The sequence below is a fragment of the Triturus cristatus genome, chromosome 11 (genome assembly GCF_964204655.1).
Source record: "Triturus cristatus chromosome 11, aTriCri1.1, whole genome shotgun sequence".
NCBI classification, from domain to species: domain Eukaryota; kingdom Metazoa; phylum Chordata; class Amphibia; order Caudata; family Salamandridae; genus Triturus; species Triturus cristatus.
The window spans coordinates 212,568,325-212,592,057 of record NC_140594.1 but is presented as its reverse complement, the minus strand read 5'-3'; the positions used below and the strand labels follow the sequence as shown (position 1 = coordinate 212,592,057).

At 44.1% G+C, this 23,733-nt stretch overlaps 1 protein-coding gene across 1 annotated transcript in view; it reads right to left on the bottom strand.

The window, feature by feature from the left end:
- The window catches only part of MYO1H (myosin IH), a 606,720-nt gene that overhangs the window by 365,607 nt on the left and 217,380 nt on the right, over positions 1-23,733 (bottom strand). The window contains exon 12 of the mRNA XM_085633501.1: positions 14,060-14,127. Within this exon, the coding sequence (XP_085489627.1) occupies positions 14,060-14,127 (68 nt within the window). The remainder of the gene's footprint in view (positions 1-14,059; positions 14,128-23,733) is intronic.

Here is a 23,733-nt window from a genome sequence, read left to right as displayed (position 1 = left end):
GTTATAGGTAGAAATAGGGTGATTGAGTAAGGTATCAAAATGGTGGGCCCGAGGGAGGTGACTCTCTACCCTAAAAGCAAGATTAGAATGTCTATAGGGTGTTTCAAACCTATTCCATGTAAGCAGAGGGGTACCTGAAGTTGATCGAGGATAAAAGTGACTTAGAGTAAGCGTTTGGATCCCACCCCCTCCTCTAGAGACCCTTCCTTCACAGATAAACCTTACTGCTCTAGGATCTCTAAAATTTACAATAATACAATCCCCTACCTTGTCCTTACATCTACTGCCCAACCAGCTCACCCTCCTTACATGAAGTATTTCCCCATTAATGTGGCCAGGGAGTGGTCTATTGTTACTAAGCCAAAAAATGACTTTATTTTTCAGCTCCCTGTGATTTTCCAGTTTCTCCTCTTCGATCTCTGGTAACCCTGCCAATATCACAGTGTACGGCACTGAATCGGGGGGAGATCGATACAGGGATGTTTCCTTTTCCTGACAACAGTTCCTACAACCTCCTTCTCCTTATGGATAACCTCTACTGCCAGTTTGGCATGTTCCGACTCCTTCCTACCCTCCCACCCTGGCACATCAACTCTTGTACTATTGTGGTGACTATTCTTGATTACCCCTGTAGTGTCCCTACTATCATGATGTCTTGGATGCGTGGGGTTTTGGGTTGGGATATTATTGGAGCTGACAGCAAGAAAACCATCCAACTCCGACGCTGGTCCTCCTCCTTCTGCTGCACAATTAGGGACTATAGTGCAACCCACAACCTTTTCTAATGCAACAGTATTCGCCATAACTATTTTTCCCAATTTCCCCAAATTTTCAAGAATTAGTTTAATTCTTTCGAATAGGGGGAGCATTAACGACTTCATCAAATGCTCTATCTGGTCAAAGAAGCTATCAGTATACTGTGCTTTCAAAGGCCAGCGCTTAGGCAGCTCAATAGTCTGTTTCCCTAAAACTTCAGGATTGGGCAGAGTATTCTCAATTACCAAATGAGGCGCTATGACTGAGGCCCCTCCAGATTTACTGGTTTTAATTATTTTGGGACACCTGCCCTTATGAGCCCCACCCCCTCTCTTTCTTTTCCCGCATTTGGAAGGTAAAACAGTAGCTTTTATAGAGCTGTCCCCTGGTAATGATCATAGGAGCTACTGAAGAACAAGCGTCAGATACATCAGTAGCCTCCAAATCTCGGCTAATAACCTGCCTGGTATCGTCGCGGGGTGAATCGGTGACCAACTGCTCTGGGGTAACAGCATCCCTAATAACACCCAGTGAGGAGCGCTTGGAGAAGATAGGATCTAACAACAGTCTCTTCTCGGTTAGCGCTATCTCTCGTTCCAGCACGACCGAAGCCCTTGTAAAAAACTGGTCCATGGTCCTTGAAATAGACCCTTCAGTGCTGCTAGTCGCGGTTTTTTTCTCTTTCCCTTTCCCCATAGTAGGCGACAAACCTCAGGTAGACCAGGAGATACAACAAAATTTGCAGTAGGTCAGTACAGGACAGTACAATAAAACAACCAGAACAATGAACAGCCAGAACAAATATAACTACAAATATATTTAACGAACGTAGAGTCCCGAAGATAACAAAGTCCACTGTTCAATTAACCCGGCGCCGCCTGCGACGCAGGGGAGGCGCCGGTATTTTGTGCGCCTCCGGGCGTGGAAGTGGGCGTGAGTGAGCGGGGATGTCCTGCAGTGGCTTCTGGGGGCTGTAGTCCCCCCGCACAGCGGCCGCAAAATAGCACAGTAAGCAGCAACGGAGGGGACCAGCCAACAGGAATCTCCTCGCGCTCCAAGGCAACAGAGCAACAGGACAGAGAACCAAATAACTGAGGGCAATTTTTACAGGCGGCTCCTCTTATCGCTCTTTTCGCTCTCGGAGTAAACAGCCAGCAAACTCTCCTCTCCCTGTCCGGCGTATCTTCTTGATCGGGCGTTACAGCCCCAGTACGACCTTTCCAGCTTTTGGCGCCGCCAAACAGTTCCACTAGCGTTGAGCCGGGCAGGCGTTGCAGGGGCACCTCTCCTTCCCCTTCCTCTCTGGAACCTCCTTTCCCTTTCCTCTCCGGGACCTCAAGGCAATTAACAGCATTGAGGCACAGATTCACACTCAGTGCTGTAACTACCGTTCCTAATAAACAACTAATTCGCTAAAGGTGGCCTGCTTGCTGCTTTCAACGCCACACGGAAAATAACACCATCCTTCCGTGCATGTCAAAATAGCATAATTGTATGCCAACAACAGATCTTTGGTCCATCATATGACCATCATTTTAGATTAATTGGTGCACTAATAGCTTGAATTCTACTGTCTACAGGTATCAAGAATGTAAATGGTAGTTCAGGCATCCTGGCACTGAAGTCAATGATTAGGGTTGTGTTTAGAAGAAGCTGCAGAAGCCAAGGAGACAATAAACCAGTCATTCTGAGACTATTGCAATGTAAATTTTGTTTCGCTGGAAGACGGTGTGGAGGACTGAGGATTTCTCCAGGGATGTCCCAGCTATGACTTTTAAAGTGGTTGGGCAAACAGCTATAGTAGAAGATGAACTGGAGAAAACCAACACTTTATCACATACTTCCTTCATTGTTGTAAATATAAAGTCTTAGTTCATTTTCCCTCCCAGGTGTGTATGAAGAGTTTGTTGTCATTGCGGAAAAGGCAGTTAGGTATGGTACCAGTGGCTTTAGTTAACATATGTTAACTAGTGACATTTTTGTGATGGTGACACCAATGCCATGTAACTGGAGATGAACCTCAGGGTAGAATCCAGATCGCATTATGAGGCCTGTTAGAAATAGGGGTCTCTAGTTGGCAAGGGCTTGCACCTTCTTCCAAATAGGGACCCCTCTTCCTAGTCAGGATAAGGGAGTTACACTCCCAAAATAACCTCTGCTCACCCCTTTGGTAGCTTGGCACATGCAGTCAGGCTTATCTTAAAGGCAGTGTGTAAAGCATTTGCACATAACCAACAGTAATACAGTGTAAGCACTACAAACAGACACCACACCAGTTTAGAAAAATATCCAATATTTTTATATACTTAAGACAAGACCAAAACGATAAAAATCCACAATACAGTACTTAAAAGTCTTCAGTTATCAAAATAACCTTGAAACACAATCCCTTGATGTCGACAGCTCTGTACGGGGCTATCACGGCGTAGTGAACAAACAAATCCAAACTGTTCTGGCTGACCGCAGCGTCGCGGGCCAGCTACAGTGTCGGGCAGACCCGCAAACAGTACCATTCAGAAATGCAGCGCGTCGATGACCTCTCGTTGAGCTTCCAAACACACGGCGTCCGCAGGCGTCGGTTTCCGGAGGTCGGTGCAGGAGTCATCGAGTCCCTCGCAGTCGCAAGCGTTGCAGATCGAACTCCTCTTTGTTGAAGTCAGGAGCTGTGGCGTCGGTGGGCGTCGGGTGCTGTGGTGCGAAGTGCAGAGGTGCGGCGTGTGGTGCCCTCAGGTCGCGGTGCAAGCAGCGGCTCGGTGGCGGCGTCAGATGCCGTCGTCGGTGAAACCAGGGTCGCGGTGTGAGATGAAGGCGTCACGGTGCGAGCAGGTCACTGTGCTGGAGCGCTGTCGTCGGCTGACGAACTGGAGTCGATGGCACCGATGTCGGTAGGCGAATGCTGCAGTGCGGGATGATGGCAGTGCGTCATGTAACTTTACGAGAGGTGCCCACGAACCACAGTGCAAGCAGCGGCGTCAATTCCGGCGTGGAGTGGCGTCGTCGGGGATACCAAGGCGTCGTTGTGAAGCGAGGCGGTGCGGAGTGCGGTGCCCAGAGGTCGCGGTGCGAGCAGCGGCTCGGTGGCGGCGTCAGCAGGAGTCGTCGGTGACACCAGGGTCACAGTGCGGCGGTGCCCTCTGCGGTGCCTTCAGGACACGGAGTCAGCAGCGGCGTCGTAGACGGCATCGAGCTTGAAGTCTTTGCTGTTCCTGAGACTTCTTGAACAGGGGGCAAGCTCTACCTCAAGCCCTTGGAGAAACTCACAAAAGTAGATTGCAGAAAGCTCAGTCCAGTCCTTTCACTGCCCAAGACAGAAGCAGCTACTGCAGGCCAACACAGCAAAGCACACAGCAAAGTGGTAGTTCCTCCTCACAGCTTCTCCACCTCTTCTTCTTGGCAGTCTTCTTGATCCCAAAAGAGTTCTGAAATCTTGGGGTCTGGGCGCCAATATTTATACTAGCAAATCCTTTGTCCTCTGAAGGCAGAGAGTCCTGTACCTAGTTCAAACCAGTTCTGGGTGCATTCTGCCAGTGTGCACCTTCTTCCTTTGTCAGTGTGGGCCAGGGTCCTCAGACGCACCACAGGAGGTGGAGCCAGCATTGTGCAAGGCAGGCACAGCCCTATTCAGACCCAGATGCTACTCCTCCCATCCATCGACATGCAGATAGGTCTATTCAGCCCTGTGCTGACTCACCCTGTCTCCTGGAGACTCACCCAGCCCCTGTCACTCACAAACCAGACAGACAATACACAAGCTAGCAGAGGCAGGCTGGATGATTAGGTAAGAAAATACCTACTTTCTAAAAGTGGTATTTTCAAAACAGAATGTTAAAACCAACTTCACTGAAAGATGTATTTTATCATTTTGAGTTCAGGCATACTAAATTCGGTTTTCTACCATGGTCCCTGGGTCAGTTAGGATTATAAGATGTTAGAATCAAACTGCCCATTCAGGCCTATGGGAACAGGTAGCCTTGCAATGGTGAAAAACGAAATTGGCTGTAATTCACTATCAGGACATGCCACACACACCAGGGCATACCCTACCTTTCACATACAATGCACCCTGCCCACAGGGGTACCTTGGGCCTACCTTAGGGGTGACTAACATGTAGAAAAGGGAAGGTTTAGGGACTGGCAAGTGGGTGCACTTGCCAAGTCGACATGGCAGCTCCATGCTGCACACAGGATCTGCAATGGCAGGCCAGAGTTACAATTTACAGGCTGTTTGCGTGGGTGGCACAATCCAGTGCTGCAGCCTACCAACAGCATTTGATTTATGGGCCCTGGCACATGCAGTGCACTTTAATAGGGACTGACACATAAAACAAATAGGCCAATCATGGAAACACCAATCCATAACACATTTTACACGGAGAGCATATGCACTTTAGCACAGCTCAGCAGCGGTAAAGTGCCCAGAGTCCTAATACCAACAACAGCAGGTGGGGAAAAATAGGAGGAAGAAGCAAACATTTTAGGGCCATCTCCAACACAAGGCCCTACAACAGTAAGGCAAACACTCATCTTGGAACCTCTAATATTTCCTAAAAAGCTTTCCCTGAAGGTAGGATAGGCTTTACAGAGATCTATTGTAAAGATCAATTTTTTGGGGGGATAGAAGGAGCTATTTGCACCAGAGCAAATATTCAATAAGTCTCCTTACTGATTACTGTATTGATGCATTTCAGATCCAGGCAAGGTCACAATCTTCTGACTGTACCAGGAAATATCTTGAGAATATGTCTTCTTTTTGGTGGTAACTTGGAACTTTCTCTGTTGCCTATCTGTTGCACTTTGCATAGTCCTTTTACTGTTGGTGAAATAGGTGGAAATGCAGCTAACCACTGTCCTGAATGTGTTTGTGGCATAGCTAGGAAATGTAGAATGTATCCATTTTGGATAAGATATAGTGATCAAGAACACATAGTGTTCAAGACTGGGCAAAATTGATTACTTAACAGTCACCCGCCTCATTATAGCACAGTAGTGGAAAATGTAGAAAGTAGTCACTGCAGCTTCCTTTTCTTGAATAACATCAGGGTCTTTGATATTTTTGCTCCTTTTGAAAAAGTGGAATTTGATGTCTTTGAAAATTATGCTTCTTCTGATGTGTATACAGAGGGTTCAATTAAGTATTCGCCCTTTCTAGGTCTCCTGCTATAAGTGTGTCTGATTCTAGGCTTTCATTTGGACAGCCCTAACTGCTTGTACTCCAAACAGGTATTTCCTAAAAAAGACAAGTTTACCAGGCAGGTCTATAATCTTCTGCTGAACTTCATTCTAAGGTGGATGAATTGGGAAACGGCAAAAAGAAAATCCATGTTCCATATTTTTTGCTGCAAGATCTACTTTATTGGTAAATGTTTTAATGATATGATTTAAAACCACTGGCCAGTGAAAACATAACGGCTTCTTGTCTATGTTCAGTAAGGTCGTGCTAAGTATAATTAACCATTTTGTTCCATAGGTATAAATTACTGGAACTAACTGTCCAGAGGGCCAATGTGCCATTGGCACTAACCTACTTCCAATCTGTTTGCTTTTTTCAGAGAAGAAAGTATGGTGGGCTGAAGAAAAGAGGAAGACGTCAATGCTCATCTTTTCTTCATCACTGAAAACTACATCCATTACTGGTGGTACATGGTCTATTACAAATAGAGGATTATCAGAGGGAGCAGTGAAGTGTATTTCATGTCAAATGATGCTAAAAACTGTTTTCACTTTTAGTGGGCCCCAAAGATTCGAAGATCACTGATGTTCTAACTGGTGTAGATTGGACAAAACTAACAAAGAGCTCTTCGCTGTCCTGAAAATTCTCTTGAAATACAACGTTTAATCAAAAGGGGATAGCTTTATGATTCTTTCACTGATGCTAGGAGGATCAGTAGATACTGTGAGTCCCATATTAACTCTTGGCTCAGGAGGAGAAGTAATTCTGAGCTGGTCTCTCCTGTGTGAGGTGTTTATGCTTACAAAAATACTCTACTCAATCCTACCATGTTTCTTAGGAGAAGAGAATGATGAACTTTGCATCTGATACAATTAGCAGCTTTGGTGCTAGAAGTACAGGGGTAGAGTCTATAATATCCTCTGCTGTTACATTTTTGAAACTCAATTTCTCAGGTGGTGTAACACAGATAGTACCTCTGCAATGAGAGCATTATAAACCAGTGCCTCGATTTTGAAGAATGCATCCACAATGAAAACAACAGGGTAATAGGAATTGAGGTTAAACGTGATTCTATCAATGTCTAAGGCTTACTCAAGGATCAGTGCAATGCTGAGGATGGCCTTGTGCCAGAGCCAGTGTAAAAAGGTGCCTCAATGTTGATGGTGGCCTTCATGCGGTACATGTCACAACCGAAGTTGGGACAATCATTACCGTCTTAGCTCAGAATAGGAGAAAAGATGACACTCTTTCATTCATTCAATAAGCTTTATTTCGATTTAAAATTCAATTATAAAAGCAATACATTTAAAAGAAGAGACCTCCCAACCAGTCAATATAATGCACAGTATTCAAGATCATTACAATGAATTAATATACAACTCCGCTAGTTTTACGTAGTCTCATTGATGCCTTCAAAAAGTTTAAAACACAGTATAAAGTGAATTGATCAGTAGACATTTTCAAAAACAATAATGCCACCCTTACATGTTTAAACTTAAGTTTCTTAAGCAGATCTTTCAGATACTGTCTCCTTGGCCCGGCATAAAAAGAGCATTAAAATATAAAAATGAAGGGTATCCTGCGGAGATCTACAATCGCAGCCGCAGGGCCCTTTATCGCTAAGTTTATCGGTAAAACCCTCTGGCACTGCTAAAAAAAAATGAATAAGACCAAATCTAAAACGGGTCATTAAGAATCTTTCATGTGGATTAAGTACAAAAGACAGATAGGGTTCTATACCAGTGGTTGTTTTGACCAAGGCATGTTCTCTCACAGTCCGCTTTGAGAGTTCCGCCTTTTCACGATTGCTAACCAGAAAATTAGAATGCAAGATCTTTATACTCCCCTTGTCGCTGGACCTAATTATCTCGGGTGCACTGTACAGTTACTCACGTCCCAACTTCATAAATGTGGTTTTGACATACCACAGCCACGGGATCCTGCTGCTATGATCCAGTTTAAAGCAGTCCAATAAGACAGATTTTGTTAATCCGGAGTCTTCATTGAACCAAATTTTAAGCCAGCAAAGAAGAGGTTTGACGGCCACCAGGTCAGAGAGATAGCTGACCCCCAACTCCTCGTGTATGCTGAAAGTAGATGAGCTAGGCGGAACTCTCAGCAAGCTTTTCAAATATTTATTTTCCACAGTTTGAAGTTTAGACGTTTCTATGAAGCCCCAAACTTCACTACCAAATAGAACCGCTGAGCAGCAGATGGAGTTATACAATTTTAAAATAAGGCCGGGCGTCCAATACCCCAGCCGTGTGGCATATCACTTGATGGTCCCTGTAATCCTGGACATGTTAAGACATTTTTCATTTATTAGATTTTTAAAATTCAGCTTTACATCAAAGGTTATGCCTAAGTAAGTGAACATGGGTGCATTTCCTAGTACATGTGTACCAATAGTAAAGTTCTGTTGTCTTCGTGGTTTCTCCCCTACCGTCATCACATATGATTTAGTGAGATTAGTAGACATGTCCAGATTAGTCATAAAAGTTGTAAAACCATCTATTAAAATTTGTAGTGCAGAGGGAGTGCGGGCCAGGAGAACAGCATCATCTGCGTATAATAGGACAGGGACTTTACGTGAGCCTATCCTAGGGACATCTGTCGCAATACTGCTAAGAGTGGAGTCCAACCCATTTATATATAACACAAATAAAAAAGGTGCGAGGATACAGCCCTGACGCACCCCACTCGAGCATTCAAAACTTTTGGTTAAATTCCCCGCTGGCGAGTACCTAACTACGGCTGAGGTGTCAGAGTGAAGAGTATGCAGTATGCCTATAAGTGATGGGTCAATCCCCATATCACCAAGCAGTGCCCACAATTTGCTACGACTCACACGATCGAACGCAGCTGAGAGATCCATAAAGGCCAGAAATAATGATCCCTTTTTGGCTATGGTGTATTTGGCGCTAATTAAATATAGGTTGAGACATTGATCCACTGTGGACTTTCCCTTCCGAAACCCATACTGGGTGTCGGTAATCACCCCCTTAAGTTCTGCCCAGTCCTCTAGTCTGTTTAAGATCACCCCACCTAAAACCTTCATGGTGGCGTCTATTAACGAAATAGGGCGATAACAGTGGGGACTGTCCCTATCCCCCTTCTTATATATCGGGACAATTATTGCAGAGGACCATGAGGCTGGCATTTTACTTGTGATAGCAGCATTTAAAACTCTAGTCAGCTTTGACGTTCTGACTTCCTTTGGGAACAATTCGGGTCTCACGATCAATTGGTCTAAATCCTGCGTCTATCCGATCTCCGGTGGTCCTCCTCTCCTGCCGCCTCGGCTTCCGATCCAAGTATCTCTGAGCGGCTTTAAGTATCTGGGGATATACGTTTCGCTGGACCCGGTGGCTCGCTATGAGCAGAATCTCCTGCGTCCACTTCGGCGATTGCGGGAGGACACGGCCCGGTGGTGCAGGTTGCCCCTGTCCCCGCTGGGTCGGGCCGCGCTGTTCAAAATGATGTCCCTTCCCAGGTTCCTCTATGCACTCCAGAATTCCTTCGACGTCATCCCAGTGGCCTACTTTCGGGAGGTGGAGAGCCTGCAGAGGAGACTGGTGTGGGACGGGCGGGCGCGTATTGCTCTTGCTAAGCTTACTCTCCCCTGGTACGACGGGGGCATCGCGCTTCCCGACATTCGCAGGTATTATTGGGCCGCGCAGCTTTCGGCCATTAACCATGCCACGTATGCGCCTGGCCTGAATCCGGCGTATGAGATGGACAAGTTCCTGCTTCCCGGCGGGGACTATAACAGGGCACTTTACTCCCGCTCGGCTGGCCGGACCCTTACGGGTCCTACTAAGATTGCGGTGCGGACCTGGAGGGCTGCCACTGCGGCCACGGGCTGGAGTGAACGACTGACATGTGCTACTCCTTTGTTTGCCTCCGATCGCCTGGGCAGCCTCTGGACTACGAAGGGGTTTGACCAGTGGGACACGATTGGTATCAGCAAAGTGGGAGACCTGTGGCATAAGGGCGCGGTTAAGACTTTCGCGGCGCTTCAGGCCGAATATGAGCTTACGGACAGGGAGTTCTTCCGCTATGCCCAGGTTCGACACGCCCTGCTCTCGGTCTTTGGAGAGGGGACCAAGATCCCGGTTTCCTCGCCCCTCGAGGACCGCATACTTGACGGACATGTCCCTGACAGTACTATTTCTTTAATTTATAAGAAACTGATTAATCATCGGGCTGACCTCTTGGTGCGCCTTCGGGAGGCTTGGACGGGGGATGGGGTGGAATTGGACGACGAGGACTGGCAGTCTGCACTGTCGTCCCCCAAGGAGGTCGCCATTCCAGCCCGTCTCCGGTTGGTACAGCTTAAGATTCTTCACCGGGTGTATGTGACGGGTCCTCGCCTGGTCTCGATGGGATTTTCCGACGACGGGCTCTGTAAGCGGGGTTGTGGGCTCAGCGCCACCTTTCTCCATATCCTGTGGGAGTGCCGCGAGGTGGCGGACTACTGGCGCCGGGTACATACGGTTATGGGACAGGTCACTGGGGTTGTGCTGCTGCCGGAGGTGCGTCGCTGTGTCCTGAATGTGTGGGAGCCCAATGATTATAGCGCGGCTCAGACTCGGTGGGCGGCCCTGGGGAACATGATTGCCAAGAGAGATATAGCGCAGCTTTGGGGTGCCCAGCGGCCGCCCACCGTGTCAGTATGGAAGGAGAATATGGACTGGTGTATGTTCAGGGAGAAGACTGTGTATGTTGCCCGTGGAAAGCCGGGGGCATGGGACAGAATCTGGGGGCAATGGAATGCATATCGCGGGGGTATCTGTACGCCCCCCCTGGTGGACACCGATATCGCCATGTCCCCCTGACCCTGGACGGTTCCGGGCACCTTTTGGAATGACTACATATGGACGTTCATCTCCCTTGGCCCCCCCCCCCCGTCCCCAGCCTCCCGGTACTCCTTCCTTTAGCGTGCTGCTTAATGGTCTGAACTGGAGTTCCCCAGAGGAAGCCTGACCTGCGCTGTTTGTCTTTATGCCTCGCCTTTTGTTTTTCTTTTAGTTTTTTGTGTCTGTTGGACTAAAGTCTCCTGTTCCTTTAGAACTATCCGGAGCCACTACGGGGCCGAGCCCCGGGAACCGACTGCAGCCTTGATAAATGTATATTTCATTCTGTACTTAGCGGCCGGCCCTGGTGGTTGTAGGCCCGTGCTTGTAATCGAATTATTGTTCAATAAAAATTTAAAAAAAAAAAAAAAAAAAAAAAAAAAAAAACTCTAGTCAGAAGCGGGATGCACACTTCAGGGTTGCTATGATAAAGATCTGGCGGAATACCGTCATGACCCGGGGCCTTGTTACGGCTTAGGGCGGCAATACCTACACTGACTTCCTCCATAGAGAAAAATAGTGACTGTGTGGAATCCGTTGGGGCTGCTGGGGCCAGAAAGGCCACTTGATCTGTAGGGTGGTTATAAAGTCCTTTAAAATACACCTGCCAATCATCCGGTAAAATTACTGTTGAGATGTCTGGCTTATTTGGATCTGCAAAGCAGGGACTATTTATCACCTGCCAGAAGCATGTAGTATCGTGTAATTCTGCAGCCACTGTTAAGTCTTCCCAGGCCGCGCGCTGAATTTGATTCTTGCGCTCCTTTAACACCCTATTATACTGTTTCCGACATTCAGCCACTTTTGCCTTTACCCGCGGGGACTCTTTCATAACCATTTTGAGGTTCCTTAGAGCAAGTGAGCATGAGGCATCAAACCATCTATTTTGCGGTGGGTTAATCTTCCTCGCAGGGGCAGTAAGGAGAGTGCTAATCAAATTTGCAAGAGCCTCAAAGGAAGTAATTATTTCTAGCCCCCCCACAGTGGGATCTGGGCAATTCATAATATGCTCCTGTCCATCTTTAAAAAGAGAAGAAGTAAATAATTCCGTATCTACTTGTGCCCATCTTACTCGCCTCCCTTGGCCCGTGGTTGAGAGGGAGGAGGCCTTAAGGTGACTAGTCAGTGATGTGGCGCAGATGTTAGCGGGGAGCAAAAAGGCAAGAGGGTTGTGATCACTGAATGGGCTGGAAATAATGTGAAAATTTAGGATTCTGCTTGCCAACAAAGAGGTGGCTAAAACAAAATCAATAAAGGAATTACAGCCTCTCCCTTTAAAAGTTGGGGGGATTAGACTATCTCCAGTGACGGAGAGCGTTTCCATTATATTTACTAAGCCTAAAGAATTTGTAACAGTAGTGAGTTCTAGACCTGCCTGCGAGTGTTCCATATGTAGGCCCTTACGCACCGGGCATGTCGACCAGTCTCCCATAGTGATCATCAAATTTGGGCACAGATGACAATTAAAGTCTCCCAGCAAGATTAGTTCGGTTCGACCTGCATTCTTGTCCAGTATTGAGCTCAGCCTCGAGTTAAGCTCAGAGAACGAGTTGCCTCCTTCACAGTTAGATTGTGCGTTGTAAAAATTTAGGATAATCAGACACATGACGTGAGTGGTCATTGTGATGCCCTGCATCACTGCTGAGTCCAACAGCAAGTCCCTCCATGTGCCTGACATCCCCAACCTTACAAAAACAATCAGACCTCCCTTGGCCCTCCCAGATGATGATTTTGCTGCTTGTCTATGGTAAGATTTATAACCTTCCAAAAAAGTGTCATGTCCAATTTCCCAAGTCTCTTGGAGACAAATTATGTCATACTTCCTAATCATTATGACACATTCTTTATTTCAGTAGGAGGAAAATGAGGCTCAGCTTCCAATCTCTTTCTTTGGATCAAGTGCAGATCTCAAGACGCTGGCAGGTGAAAGAGATGGACTAGTGCAAATATGGTCCAAATATCTAGGAGAGGTTTGCCTTCCGTGCCTCTCTATGAAAGGTTTTATTTTAATTCCCTTACAGTGTGCACCATTTTCCTCACCATGGTGTTCATATTAGACGAAAACTCTGATTAAAATACCTGTGACTGATGCAATATAATATGGGTGCTGAAGGGCTAGTGGTCTTAAAGGGGCAGCACTCAAGTAACTGCTCATTCTCAGTTGCAAATCTATGTAAAAAAGATGCAAATGTTTTATTGTTGCTTTTATTTTATTAAATTATAATTGTATTTTCAAAAACCTTTCTATAATATGTTTCAAGATTCACTAAATTATTTTGCTAGTTATTACATGTTGAAATCCCATGATGAGGAACTGACAAATTCTAAAGTGCAATTCAGTGCTAGGTACACACATATTCATTTGGTAAAATACTGCAAGGACTTGTGGGTTTTCAGAGATGAATCATGACCTATGTGCACTTTCTCATCCCACCAAAGTCAAGCTTTTCTTACTAAAGAGTATAAAAGTTAAGAAGTAAACATCACTTTTTGTCTTTTAGTCATTCTGCCGCTTCATATGTATTACCTCTTCAAAAGATATATATATATATAATTAAAAAAAACTCATGATATATGTACGAAGTGACTTTTGAAGCCGACTCTACCAATTTCAGCCTTTCGCATGGAGAACAAAAAGTCTGTGGGTCCCAGCAATTTACAATCCCTTCTCTTAGCTAATGCAGAGGATCAATGAATATGCACTTTCAGAGAAGGCCCAGTGACACACGTGTACATGGCATTCCACAATAATGGCATGTATCACAGAGGAGGCACAGCCTGCTGACTCCAGCAAGTCATCATCCAGTCACCAAACTCAGTCGGAGAACGAATGAATATTCAGACGCAGAACATGCGCAATATTTCTGTGCATTCACAGGAGGCCACATGGAGGACCTGCGCCTAGTGACCCTTTCAACTCTGAGTAAACACATCCTACATATCCGCACCTACACTTGTAACTGGAGGCCAAAGACCAAAACTTTACATTGTAAGTTAACACTGGAACCTCCGAAATACTGTCTCCATTTCAAAGTCTGTTTTGGACAGTAGTGTGAGATACTACGCCTTTTTCCATGGTAATCACTTAGCCTAGAATAATTTAAAGATGGCTGAATATTACTCATAATAACTTTCATTGCAATGTATAAAAAAGGTATTAAATTGAGCTTTTCAATTGTTTGCAGATATGGCACTGTATTGAATGCTAGATGTGATAGCTAGATCCTTGCTAGACGGGCTTGCGAGAACATCAATTGATAACTAATAACAAACTTACCTGTTTGTTTCCAGAACTTCAAATCCATAGATGTCGAGAAGTCCAATTACATTCGTTTTTGGTGGGTCCTGTAATGTACAATATTAAGAGGGTTACACAGTGAGAAATATCTTAAATCTTACAGAGAACCCTACCCTCATTGTCACAGGAACTATTAATAGATAGGAAATCAACACAGATAAAAAATGTGCTTACCTATGAGTACAGAGCTCCAATGATGGTATGTTTTCTAGTCTCACATGATTTGAATAGTATTGGTCTCCTGGCTGGGAATCCTTGGTACGTAAGTGCGTTAGTTTTTTAGAAAAACAAATAAAAGAATGCCCATATTTATATCCCATATTTAGAGCTCACCTACATTGCTGTCGGTGTGTCTTTCTGTGGATGTATGATGTTACAACGCACACTTTTACAACGCATTTTTTACAACGCAAAATCCATTACAACGCACTACACTTACAACGCATGACACTACAACGCATTTTTAAAAACTACCTTTACAACGCATACCATTACAACGCATAATATAAAATTGCATTTAAGGTAAGTATTAGATAGTATAGGGGTAAAAATTACTATTCTAACTCCAGGGGGTGCAACAGTAGGGTAAGTGTTGGATAGTATAGGGGTAAAAATTACTAATCTAACTCCAGGGGGTGCAACAGTAGGGTAAGTGTTGGATAGTATAGGGGTAAAAATTACTATTCTAACTCCAGGGGGTGCAACAGTAGGGTAAGTGTTGGATAGTATAGGGGTAAAAATTACTAATCTAACTCCAGGGGGTGCAACAGTAGGGTAAGTGTTGGATAGTATAGGGGTAAAAATTGCTATTCTAACTCCAGGGGGTGCAACAGTAGGGTAAGTGTTGGATAGTATAGGGGTAAAAATTGCTATTCTAACTCCAGGGGGTGCAACAGTAGGGTAAGTGTGGGATAGTATAGGGGTAAAAATTGCTATTCTAACTCCAGGGGGTGCAACAGTAGGGTAAGTGTTGGATAGTATAGGGGTAAAAATTACTATTCTAACTCCAGGGGGTGCAACAGTAGGGTAAGTGTTGGATAGTATAGGGGTAAAAATTACTATTCTAACTCCAGGGGGTGCAACAGTAGGGTAAGTGTTGGATAGTATAGGGGTAAAAATTACTATTCTAACTCCAGGGGGTGCAACAGTAGGGTAAGTGTTGGATAGTATAGGGGTAAAAATTACTATTCTAACTCCAGGGGGTGCAACAGTAGGGTAAGTGTTGGATAGTATAGGGGTAAAAATTACTATTCTAACTCCAGGGGGTGCAACAGTAGGGTAAGTGTTGGATAGTATAGGGGTAAAAATTACTATTCTAACTCCAGGGGGTGCAACAGTAGGGTAAGTGTTGGATAGTATAGGGGTAAAAATTACTATTCTAACTCCAGGGGGTGCAACAGTAGGGTAAGTGTTGGATAGTATAGGGGTAAAAATTACTATTCTATCTCCAGGGGGTGCAACAGTAGGGTAAGTGTTGGATAGTATAGGGGTAAAAATTACTATTCTATCTCCAGGGGGTGCAACAGTAGGGTAAGTGTTGGATAGTGTAGTGTAATATTATGCGTTGTAATGGTAGGCGTTGTAATGGAATGCGTTGTAAAGGTAGTTTTTAAAAATGCGTTGTAGTGTCATGCGTTGTAAGTGTAGTGCGTTGTAATGGATTTTGCGTTGTAAAAAATGCGTTGTAAGTGTAGTGCGTTGTAAAAGTTGCGTTGTAAAGGTTGTTCCCCCTTTCTGTCAGTATGTGGACGGGCTTCAGTTACTTTCTCTGAAGTGTTGAGAGCCTAGTAGCACGTGGAGTACAATTCTAGGCATTAAACGGCTTACAAGGCCAGGTGGGTGTGTTTCATTGCGCCGAGATACCCCATCTGGGGTGATTGGGGGCGCATTACAAACTAACATAACATGTGACTGTATCAAAGATTATAGGATACCTTTGCAAGATGACAGTAGTTACAGGTAAGACACTTTTTTCTTCTCCTGTACAGGATCTTTCATAAATTGACAGGCTTTGATTAGAAATACAAAGCATTGCTTACCTCTGAAGATTGGAAGGTGAGCTTGCAAACAAATGTTGTCTTCAGCACAGAGCACCCTGTTTGCTTATCAGCTCTTGCTTTTGTATCAAGGCAATTGTGCTTCGCAAATGCGTCCGGCGTCTTCCAAGATGCTGATTTGCAAATCTATTGGAAACTTGTTTGCTTGGGGGGTGCAGTTGGAACACACGTCCCTAGTTCCTCAATACAGGACGTAATCCATCGAGCTATACCTTGCTTTGATAATTTCCTCCTCATATTGGAATAACCATATGCTAGAAACAACTTACTTGTAGATTGGCAGTCATTAATTCTGTCTGCAAATAATATCTCAGAACCGTTTTGACACCCAAAGTGCACAGATTTCTCGCTAGAAGATTTCCAGCTGTGCGAAGAAAACAGACAATTTGGCTTAAATATCACCGAGTTGGCATAAATATGAGATGCCACTTGGAGCAGGAATATTTGACTCTGTCATACTTGGGTTTCTTTATGGTGCTGTTCTATTCAGGGCTATACGGTCCTTTCTTCATGTAACGCCCTGTAGAATGTCGTGGACGTGTGAGTCCACTCGAGTTAGTGCCTCCGTGACTGGCCAAGGAGGCTCTAACTCGGCTCTATTGTCGCTTTATTGTCGTACCTTACTGCTGTACAACAATAAAGCCTTACTTTATCTGTTAATGGCGTGAGAGTGCCACTACCACATACTCCTTTGCTTTGTCCTTTAGATCTAGCTGATGCGAAGGCAACCATGAAAAACTTTTTTTAATAGAGAAACTTAAACACTGTTCATGTTCCTGGAAAGCGTAGGTTTGTTCTAAAGAGGATACTTTCTATTTATCCCTATAGGATGTCATTCGGCTGCTAGCAACCTAAGAACAAGGACAATTTTGTACTCCCTCTTTAGTAGTTTGAAATAGGTGATAAGTGAACCTTGGCAAAAGACAGGTGGAGTCGGAAATGTGCTAGCTGTTGAAAACAAGCAATAATATGATGTAGAGGAATTGCCAGTAGTTGGTGATCATTTTGAAGCATTACAAATAAAATAAATTTAGCTTTTTAGATATGTCCTCCCCGTACATTCCACCATGGACTAACATAACAAGATCATAGACTCCTTAGGTTAGTGTAGATGTCTATATTCTGGAATGTTAGGTGCCATTTCAGGTGCTATCATTTAACTAGCTGGATCATGATGAATGATCATAGTATGGTTATTATCCAAGGCATTTTGCTGAACCGTCGGCATGATGGAGCATTGCCATCACATGGGTAGCAGATTCAGATATCTACATTTTCTGGACCACGTTGGTATAGGGTGAGTAATGCTCCACATAGTCTGCTTCAGCTGTGAGTACAGAAGTGTGATTAAGGAGATGGATGAAAATATATATTCAGATTTGTTGGGCTAGGCGTTCAAAGGGTTCTTCACCTACTTTGTGCCTTCATGCCTGTTCAATCCCTCAGTCCTAAGAAAGAATGATTGTAGGACGTTCCTGGCCATCCTTAGGTCTGAAGATTTAATCTGCAGCTACCTTTTGAGTTGGTGACCAGTCATTTTTCACTAAAGGTTTCTCAGGTGCACCCCATTTCTGGAGACAGACGCAGAACTGACAGGTGTTCTATCCTGTACTGTGCAGATATTCTACAGCCAAAAGCTCGTTTGGTGATTGGATTGAAAAATCATCCCGGTAAAGAAAGATGCCAATAGCATGCATCCTGAGTTGGATGGGCACCTCAGCCAGGACCTGGCAAGCACTCTTGTGGTTGGCTGCACGGCAACACTCAGCACTGGAAGCATGGACCTCAGAATCCTCCTTGGTTTAGTAGACATTTTTGAAGTCTTGAGCTATGAAGAAATTCCCTTGAAATATGAGGCAAACTAAACCCTTTGCTGTTATTATCTTAAACCTTTTTTTATCTGATATATTTTTGAAGAAGTCTGAAATATGGACTAGGACACACATTTACTAACACACTAACAGGTGAAAAGTGATGAAGTGGCATTACATTCCCAGAGCAAAAATTGTTTTACACTGGAAAGTATCCCTAAGTTTGCACTACTTTGCAGCAAGGGGGGTATTCCATTGTAGGTATAGGGGCACTCTCATGCAACCAACCATTGCATTTGATGCAAAGCTCTAGTACAAAAAAATAAACAGGGCTTTGCACCAAAAATGTATATCTCCTGGAGGCAGGCGTAATGTGGAGAAAAGGCTTTTCGTTCCAAATATTTCAAACTTTGCATGTGTGCCTAAAGGCAATTTTAAAATAAGTCTAGGTATAGTATTTTGTATTTTAAGGGTACCCTGACAGTATGAAACTTGTGTTTGGAATCACACACACACACCCACACCCACACCCTTGCACTCTTGTGCAAGGGTGTGTGTATAGATTAAATAGAAAGAGGATGCTGAAGCGGTGGTTACAATGCCTGAACAGTAAGGGCAATAATCAGAGGAACTAGACCGATTCCGGGTAGTGCTTCGTACTGAGGGGCCAATTCACAATTTGGCAATGGTCCATTGTCCGCCAGGGGATTGGAGATGACAACCTCATTTTCCATGGAAGACAAATGCCTGCCATGTTTCGAATTTTCTGCCGACCTGGCAGCAATCTCTACGCCTTCAGAGGAGCCGTTACCATGGTAGCTCCTCTGAAGAAACTGAATGCTTTCTCAGTGGCAGCCATGCTTCATGCGGCCATTGAACAACCTTTTTTGTTTTATATCAGCAAACTCCTAAAGTATTCTCTTAGGCAGTAGGGGTAATTTTCCTTTGTTTCCGCTTCAGGGCTATTATGCTTGTAATGGCAATTCTGAAGAGTAAAACAAGTACAACAGACCATCCGCTCTGAATAGGTAGGGCGGTCTGATGTGCTTTACACCAACAGGCCCAACTCCACAGGCATAAGGTTCCTTGTGGCAGAGCTAGTGGGGCCAGTGAAAATATGACAGTCAGAGGACTCCCTTTTGTCAAACTTTAAATCAGGCCTTATGTACTGTTGCTTGTCAAATGTGTCCAGCGAGAAAGGGCAATTCTCTCATGAATGGTGATATGTGATTTAAATTATGCAGCAGTTCCTATTAAAATATTGGTTGTTTTTGCTCCTCCTCTGTCGCCTTGCTCAAAGGAACAGGATTGTCTAGGTCACATAAATCATAAGGGATCCCTATAAATTGCAGCTCCTCTGCCACTTCCTTCACAAATTCTTTCTGAATGTCATAAGGCAGATTGATGGAGAATTTTAAACCGGTGTGATTGTCTCTTAGACTGATACCAACTAGACCTATGCCTTGATTTGAAGATGGCTGCGCAGAAGCCCTCAGTCTTGAGGGAGTGGTGGTGCTTGGCATTACGGAGTGTATATCAAATCTTGATGCTGTTGTGATTGTGATCTGGGCTTTGAGCTGAGATAGCAGATCTTGACTTTGAGAGCAGACCCTTAACCCCTACATCAAGCAGCCTGAGGTTGAGAGAAATGCAGACAGCTTCATAATTGATGTAAATTCCAGGACTCTCAACTTCAAGAAGGTTGGTGATGAGGGGTGACAGTAGGACACGCAGCAATGTCAGCAAGCTGGACATAAGCGCCTATATAGGAGCATTCTGTTTCTTGACTGGTCATCCTTATGACGAGAGAAGAGTGGGCCAAAGTGACAGTTCAAGGGTAGAGGTCTCCAATCTGCAGGTTCAATCCCATTCCAAAATCTAGACGGTTTACAGGGGGAAAAAGTCTATTATGGGCCAGTAGGACTTTCAAAATCTCTATATTTTAATTTCTCTTTTGTTATCTTTTGCCTTTGCTTACTTTTTTTTCTTCCTTTTTTAGAATTTGATTAATGCACATTGAGCGTAGAAGCAGTATATGAGCTCAAAAGACGCCCACCTCTTCCAGATAAAGGAGGCAGAGTACCTTGCACCATTTGTTTGATGAAGGTTAGGAAATACCCTTCGTTTGGAAAAATAATTAGTCTTCTCTTGTAAGATATGCTGTTTCTAGCAGAAACAGCATGAAAACAATTTGCATTTCTCCCCTTCATGGACCGAATGAAAGCAATAAATGGCAAGCACATGAGGATTTTTCAATTACAGGTTCTTCTTGTTCAACTTCTAATAGTGCTTGAAGAGGCTTTCTTTGTTCTGTTCTTTTGAGAGAGAACTATAAGACGCCTGTCGGGAACAAAGCTAGATTCCAGGAACAGATGCAGATTTTCTGACATGTAGCCAGCAGTTTACCAGTTAACTGCTAAAAGGCAACAATTTAGAGCTTTAGCGTTGGTGACAAGGTATTGCGGTGATTCCCGGTACAGCCGATGTCGTGCCCCGCATTGTACAGACAGTGTGCCTCAGGCAGACACCTTTCTTTCTCTGCCTGGCATGCTGCTGCATTCGCCATTACAATTTACCTGGAGGCACGTGACCGGTTGGAGTGGTCCTCCACTGCGACATTCTTCTCTGTGGTGGCCTCCTTGCAGAGAATGCATACTATGGCCTGCACAAATATTAAAAAAACATATTGGCTAGAAGCTAAAATATTTGTTTGGTCTCAAAATGCACACATTGCCTTTGTAGTCCCTGGTACTGAAAGGGACTACTTTATGTGTGGAGGTACACCTTGTGAAAAAGAAGTGGTATTAATCAATATCTGAGGTGAGCTGGCACACTAACCCAGTAACTCATGCTGTAGTTAGTGGAAGAAAAGTGCAAACGACAAAACAGCAACTATGGATGTCTAAAAGCCCCTATAAGTATGTTATGCATATAAGGTCAAGGCTAACACCAGACCTAAGAACTATTTCAACTTGATAAATATATGAAATATGAAAGTGTTCAGAGTTTTTCACTCAGGGTTTTCTCAATTGGTGCATCTGACATGCCATCCCAAAGAAGAGCTTCGAACCGAGTTTCTCACTGCCTAACAACTTCAAGAATGAGGTGTATTGGCGATAGTACTGCATATTGTCTTACTGTTTTTTCTAAGACTGTATTTCTCTTCTGAGGATTCCCTGCTTGACAGCAGAGACTATTCAAAGCATTTGAATCATTGAAAGATACAATACTTGAAAAAGTGTGAGCCACATTTAACCAAATAAAGAAGATATATTAATAGTCTCTGTCTTTTTTTTGCCGATTTATATAGCGCAAACTCGACCCAAAGGTATTGGAGTGCTTTATATGAGCACCGGTTACATTACACAAGGAAAAATTCATGTTTTTTGGTAGGCACGGGGTGATTAAGTGATTTGCCCAGAATCACAGAATGTGGAGTCAACCCCGAGGCTCGAACCTTGGTTTCCCAGGTCCAAAGTCAGCAGTCTAGCAGTGAGACCACATCTCCTCTCCCAGAGGTTCTTGGAAGAACCTCGGATCAATATGTTTCTTGAAGGATCAAACAAGTCATTTAAAATAATAATGCTGATGCAGTCTAGAGGCAGGCTTAAACATCCACAGTGCATGTATTTCAGTTCCAGGTGATTAAGATCAGTGATAGATATCTTTGATTAGGGATTTTGTGTGTCTTCAGGAATAAGAGATCTGGTGTATACATCAGTCTTCTTTGTTACCTCTTCAACAGCAGAGGTAGGTTTGGGTACTACCCACTGTTTTCACAAGTCTTGGACAATGAGGATCATACATATCATGGATTGAATGTTTTTGATTATGATTTTCAGTAGAAAAGGAACAGGAGAATGACCAAACATGAGCATGTGACCAAAAAAGCATTCTCCTTAAATGTGATCTATTTGAGGCGGCACTTCCTAAACAAAGGCGTGTGTTAAAATGTGATTGCTTTTAAAAACTGCAGAGGCTGATGTGAAATGGGGAGCTCAGGATACCTAAGTAGGGTGGAGTAGATCTTAGTTCCTATGTCCATTGGAAAATAATTTTTTCTGCACTGGTGATCTTGATGATAACAATTTTAGTTCTGATGTATTTCAGAAGATTTCCTTCATCCAGTGGTGTATGTGTTTCAGACAGCGTGTGATTACTACACAGCCAGATGTAGAGTTAGATGTCATCTGCATGCATTTGGATTTTGTTGCTAGTTTTGTGTGATTATGTAAGCCAGTAGATGAAGATGTTGAAGATGGGGAAAACCCAATGGGACATCAGAAAATAATGTCCTGCAATGATGATATGGCAGTCACAGTTCTAAACTGCTGGCTTTGATTAGAGATGAACAAGGGACATTACAGTAGGATGGTGCCGGTGGTCCCTGGCACCACTTCTGGATGCTCTAGTGAAATTTTCAGGACCACTGTCAAGTGGTTGAGAATATTAGGATTTCTGGATGGACAACGTCAAGTGAGGAGAGCAAACTTCATTAATACTGGGAAATGTGGAATCTGTTTCCTGTGCGGCCAGTATCCTGGTTGTCAATCCTGTGCTAATGGTATATACAGAGACATTGTAAGGAGTTTGCAAAGTGGGCAATTGCCAAAGCCCCCAAATTCAAGAGATTCCCTGCTAAGTGATTAGAAAAGTCTGGTGATGCTGGTGCTGTGAAAAAAGAGTCATTGTCTTTTTTTTTGCTTCTTTCAAATTAATGAGCAACATCTACCGCATCATTGAACCGCTTCACCTTTGAACGATTGTTGGAGTACTGGAAGGGTTAATCAGGTAAACGGTGGGCAGGGTATGTGCAACACATTTCTATTAAGTGTGAATGTTCATGCTCAGCAGAGAGCTAGAACTACAGAGGGAAATAAGGAGGACTATCTTTGCAGGGAGTGATTGCACATTGCAGCCTCTATCCTCAGGCAGCAAACAACTATTCAAGCTCTGCAAAAAATTAAAGTTGAGGCTCTGAGGCAGGTATCTTTCAATAGGAGTGGGCTCCTCCTGGGAGGCGGCTTTCTGCTTAATGCTAGCTTTGTTCTGTGCACTTTGGCTGGATTCATCTGTGTGGGGCTGGATACTTCACTGAGTCTCCCTTCATATTGCCCAAAACACCTTGAAAGTCTCCTGGAGGGTGTAGGCTCTCAATGCATTTATGTTCTTTTCACTAGTTATTTCTGCATCTCCTTGAGAGCTCTGAGTGGGAATCTCCCTCCATATCCCAATAGTCTTTTCATATGAATAATGCAGCTCTGCTCCCTTCATATGTTTTCCTGGCTTCTTTTAAGGATCCCTCTCTCAGGCTGGTGTTTGCACTGCTTCTTTGTAGACCGCTGCCACTATTACTTGCCTTACTTGTGCTAATCTGTTTAAACAAGGCAGAAGAGTGAAATTGCATGTGTAGCGTGTGTTGGGGGTTGTGGGAGTGTGCGTGTGTGTGCAGTGTGTGTTACCTATAATGTCCAAAATTAAAGAAAAAGTGACACTTAAATCACTTAAGAGTACCAGAAAGATCGTTCACACTACAAAAAATGTAGCATATCTAAAAAAAAATGTAAAATGTATGCTTTAATCAGTCAGGAACACCCAAGAGATGTTGCTCTGCCTGCTGAGTGAGCTGTGATAGTAGTGACAGCTAGAACAACCAAATCACAGAGAAAAGGCATCAGTAGATAGGAAAGAGTGAAGAAGACCTACAAGGAGTGAGATAGCCAATTGGGGGTGCTTTTCTAGCACACTCTGTACAAGCTCAAGGCCCTCAAAGTCCTTACAAAAG